The sequence below is a fragment of the Alosa sapidissima genome, chromosome 18 (assembly GCF_018492685.1).
Source record: "Alosa sapidissima isolate fAloSap1 chromosome 18, fAloSap1.pri, whole genome shotgun sequence".
Lineage (NCBI taxonomy): Eukaryota > Metazoa > Chordata > Actinopteri > Clupeiformes > Clupeidae > Alosa > Alosa sapidissima.
This window is the reverse complement of record NC_055974.1, coordinates 24614945-24619944: the sequence shown is the minus strand read 5'-3', so window position 1 is coordinate 24619944 and position 5000 is coordinate 24614945. Positions and strand designations below refer to the sequence as shown.

Genomic DNA, 5000 nt, shown 5'->3' with positions numbered 1-5000 from the left:
TGACAGGGTCCTGGTGGCCAGTCCTGGACGATCTCTACCGGGCCAACATCCCCGTGTACCGCTTCGTGCAGCGGCCTGGCGACCTGGTGTGGATCAACGCCGGAACCGTGCACTGGGTCCAGGCCGTGGGCTGGTGCAACAACATCGCCTGGAACGTAGGCCCGCTCAACTGTAAGTGTCCCACCAGCACCGACCCAGTTTAAGATGTTACCCTACACCTTCGTGCGAATTAATTGACTCAAAAACATTAAGGAAACAGGGTCCACTTATCCAGAACGCAAAGGTGGTCGCAAAAGAAAAAAAATGTCCAGACTGTGTTACTGTTTTAGTTAGACTTTGCACTCTGCCCATCTGTCAAATTATGGCCGAATGTGTTTTTTACATTAATTAATTATTAATTAATAATTAATTAATCATGTATTAAACATATATGTCTTCGCTGCTGTGTTCTCAGCCTACCAGTATCAGCTGGCCCTGGAGCGCTTCGAGTGGAACGAGGTGAAGAAGGTCAAGTCCATCGTTCCCATGATCCACGTGTCCTGGAACGTGGCCCGCACAGTCAAGGTCACCGAACCGGACACCTACCAGATGATCAAGTGAGTACAAGCTAAGGAGGGGATGAGTGCCTCTCAGAGATGGAAATGCCATATGGCCTAAATAAAACAATACCACTCATTAATAGAGTAAATAGAATCATCAATGCATCCTGCTATATGTAACAACCATGTATAACTATGCGGTGTATAAGCAACTGTTAGAATGAGCTAGACTACATAAAATGTACATAAAACTATTTATGGTTTCTACTATGCTAATACTATATCCTATACATTGACATTTAAAATGTAGCTGTGGTGACCTACTGTGGTATATAATTGAAATGCAGGAAAAAAACGATGAGCATTAATCTACTGAGCCAGATAGCAGGTTGTGTTCACATTGTAGAAGTGATCTAAGTAGATTTAGAACACAATGGAAATACAGAGGAATGGGAAATCTGATGCGTGTGTGTGTGTGTGTGTGTCTGTCTTCCCCTTCGTCAGACACTGTCTCCTACAGTCCATGAAGCACATTCAGATCCTGAGAGACCAGCTGGTAGCGGGAGGGAAGAAGATCTCCTACCAGAGCCGGGTGAAGGACGAGCCCGCGTACTACTGCAACGAGTGTGACGTGAGTCCGATAATGCACGCCTATAATACGCACGGTTACAGCACACAACACACTGTAGAACAGCCCACTGTTAACATCAGTGACATTACATAACAGGGGTGGAAGAAAGCACAAGTATAGATAATAAATAATAACTGTGACATAAGTCCCAAAGTTTACTGTTCTGAGATGAGTGGCGATGCATCTTGGCCCTCTAGAGGCTGATGTTAAAGATAACTGTGGAGGCATCATACCATGGGGACAGGCGTGTGTCCGACTGTTGCATTTCGTCAGCGTTTCTTCAAAGAAATGTTTCGCTTTCTTCTACTGTAAACTTACTGGGATCAATGAAATAACTTTAAGCAAGCATCAAGGGTTGTACTCCTCTAAGGCTACATCTACACTAGTGCTTTTGTTTTGTTTTGTTTTGTAACCTGAAAGACTTTTGTCCCAATTGGCCCTCATTTATCCACATTACACCATCGTGTCCGAGCTCCCGAAACGGAACGATTTGGATCCGCTGGCGATCCTGTATGTGTTTTAAGCCGTTGCCTACGAATGTGGAAAACGAATCCACAATAATGTAGACGTAGCCGGTAAAAACACACAAAGAAACGGAAACGCCACATTGTGTGACAAGGTTGTTAATGTGTGCGTGTGTGTGTGTGTGTGTTTGTGTGTGTGTAGGTGGAGGTGTTTAACCTGCTGTTTGTGACGAGTGAGAGCAGCAGTAGGAAGACGTACGTGGTCCACTGTGAGGACTGCGCCCGGCAGCGGAGTCCTGCCCTGGCCAACGTGGTGGTGCTGGAGCAGTACCGCACCGAGGAGCTTATGGCCACCTACGACAGCTTCAGCCTGGTGAGCACACACACACATACACACACACACACACACACACACGCCTACGACAGCTTCAGTCTGGTGAGCACACACACATACACACTAACACACAAAAATACACACACACACGCCTACGACAGCTTCAATCTGGTGAGCACACACACATGCACACTCACACACACACAAATACACACACACGCCTACAACAGCTTCAGTCTGGTGAGCACACACACACACAAAAATACACACACACGCCTACGACAGCTTCAGTCTGGTGAGCACACACACGCCTACGACAGCTTCAGTCTGGTGAGCACACACACATACACACTCACATCTACGACACATCTCTCACAGCCATAGCCATAACCATAACCTTCAGTCTGGTGAGCATACACACTCACACACAAAAATACACACACACACCTACGACAGATTCAGTCTGGTGAGGACACACATACACACACTCCTGACAGTTTCAGTCTAGTGAGGACGGACACACACACACACACACACACACACACACACACACACACACACACTCCTACCAAAGAGTATAGAAGTACACTTTTTGCTCCTATGACAGCTTCAGTAGTCTAACATGTATACTGGCATGTTTAATGTTGTCTATAGTACCGGTATGCCATTTCTATTATACTTTAAATATGTCATGCATACCTGCTAGTGGGGTCTGTAACAAATGCTAACTCCGCCCTTCTCTGTGTGTCTACAGCATCAAGCATCAAGCTCCCGATGAGCCGCCTGCTCCTCTCCCCTCCTCTCCTCTCGTCTCGTCTCACAGCCATAACCAAATCTCCTGTCGCCAAATCGCCAGGAAGAAAGAGTTTTTTTGTTGTTTTTTTTTAGTTCATTTTACCACAAAAAAAGACGTTTAAGTTCCTTTTTTCTGTTTGTACGTTCGTTTATTTGTTTGTATGTACTACTACTACTACTGTTAAATACTTGTTGAACAAGCCAATCGAAAACCAGTTTACTCAACGTTGTTTACAATAACAATCAGCCAATAAAACTCCTGCTTGTCGGTGGTCGGGCACGCCTGTCTTTGGACTAGTCTAACAAGGATTGGACAGTGGAGCGCCGTTGGTGTTGTCATAGAAACAGCATTGGAGTTGACTCTCAATGGCATGTCTTATGTTTTCAGGTTGTTCAGGTTTTTTTTTTTTCTATGAATACTGAAAATTGTAAATGCTGTTTGTATTTTTCGCGTGGTGCTGTTTTCCGTTTTTTAATATAATTTATTCTTTTTTAAAAATAAAAAACTAGAGCAGCCTAGATATATACCACATTGGCCTTGTGACTTGTATTTAGTGAACAGATCAGATACTAATGATAGAGATATGAATCCTTTTAAAAAGCATTAAGAATTTTAAAGTTACAGTTGTTTGGAATTCTACAAAGCATACGGGTTTAACAGACTGTCTTTTGTTCATACATCTTTGAAAAATTAATTGTTGGTTTTGTTGTCCTTGGAGAGAAAGAAAAAAAGTCATGACTCAGCATTTTAGAATATTTTTGGGGTCTTCATAGTTTTTCCTTTCTTTTATGAGAGATAATTATTGTTATTGATATTTTGTCCTTTTTTTGCTTCAGTTGAATTGTACCTCTTATTTTGACATTGGTGATGCAGATTCTTCCTGGATTTATCAGATTTTAATTGTACATTGCTTTTCTAATTTAATGTTCTTCTCTATTTATTGGATATAAATGTGCTCCCCCTGTCCGTAGGGTTGTCTGAATTGTTCAAAGCTTTTTATTATAATGAATTCCTGTAATGTTGGGGGTTTTTTATTGGTGGGGGTGTCTTTTTCGAATGGTGCTTACCCTGGCTCTTGAGCCTCTTCTGGTCTAGACAAGTTGTCTTTTCAGACTAATAGAAGTGCACAGACTGGTAGTAATGATGGGACTTATCAAAATAACATATTTTCCATGTACATGGGGGGAATAAACAACAAGCAAGCGACAAGGAGCCATTGTTATCTCCCCACATAAACACAAAACTAAAAACAAACACACACACAAAAAAAAAAACCTAACAGAGGTGGTTTTACTGTAAATGCATCATGGCCTCTCTCAGTGAACTGAGACGGACATGGACCCTTCTGGAGACCTCCTACTGCCTATTGCAACTTGTCCCGAGAGACATTTTTGTGTTCTTTTGTTTTTGTGTGGTGCTACTTTAAGGCCAAGCGGCTGGGGGTGCTATTTCACGACCACAAGCTCAGAAAGTTGCTAGGTTGACACACGCATAAAGACATTGGCACACACACACAACATGAAGCGTTTTGTTTGTCATTACACATCACTAGTGTGTGTGCGCGCGATTCTGGGTGCATGTGTGTGTGTGTGTATGTGTTGGCCTTCAATGTGAATGAGGCTAAGATGCTTTTTCCTCAGATGATTTTGTTTTTCTTTCAAGTCTTATAGCTAAAATGGACGATTTTAACAGGACAGTACTATGGTGAGCTGTTTGGTTACGGTTATTTCAGAAGGTGCTGAGTTCTCTTTGAACTCTTTTTCTCTTTTTTATGTTTTTAAAAAGAAAAGAAATCTATTTTTCCTGTTGCAATATATCCTCCCCTACTCTCCTTTATTTGTGGTCTTTTATTTAAAACTGCACTGTCTAGAGAAGTCACACAGGACAAACAAACTGAGCCACACTTGTCTTAAACACTTTGTGAATTCGTGTGACATTGCTATGATTGACTATTATTATTAATTATTATTATTAAATGCTTTTGATAAACTTGGAGCTGTTCTGGGTATATTTTTGTGAATGTCTTTGTTTGAATTTAATGGGTGATTATGACAGGCTAGAGATGCATACTCTAGGGTCTGAGGCCTGTACAAAGAGGTGTGCTGCACTATTAAGGAAATATTTTAACCATAAATAATCTAGGATTAATCTAGAAATTATCTAATTTAGAAACTTTGAATTGTTTTAATGAAGCCCCTAGAATTTAGAACTTGTGAAAGGTTCTTTGAATGGGCCT

General features: G+C 41.7%; 1 protein-coding gene across 3 annotated transcripts in view; it reads left to right on the top strand.

The window, feature by feature from the left end:
- The window catches only part of kdm6ba (lysine (K)-specific demethylase 6B, a), a 42194-nt gene extending 37437 nt beyond the window's left edge, over nucleotides 1–4757 (top strand). For all 3 annotated transcript variants that reach the window (XM_042069062.1, XM_042069064.1, XM_042069061.1), the window contains exons 19-23: nucleotides 1–171; nucleotides 455–596; nucleotides 1044–1170; nucleotides 1837–2007; nucleotides 2723–4757. The exon at nucleotides 1–171 is cut by the window's left edge and continues 17 nt beyond it. In XM_042069062.1, the coding sequence (XP_041924996.1) occupies nucleotides 1–171; nucleotides 455–596; nucleotides 1044–1170; nucleotides 1837–2007; nucleotides 2723–2746 (635 nt within the window). In that variant the 3' untranslated portion in view covers nucleotides 2747–4757. The remainder of the gene's footprint in view (nucleotides 172–454; nucleotides 597–1043; nucleotides 1171–1836; nucleotides 2008–2722) is intronic.
- Nucleotides 4758–5000: the final 243 nt, after the last annotated feature.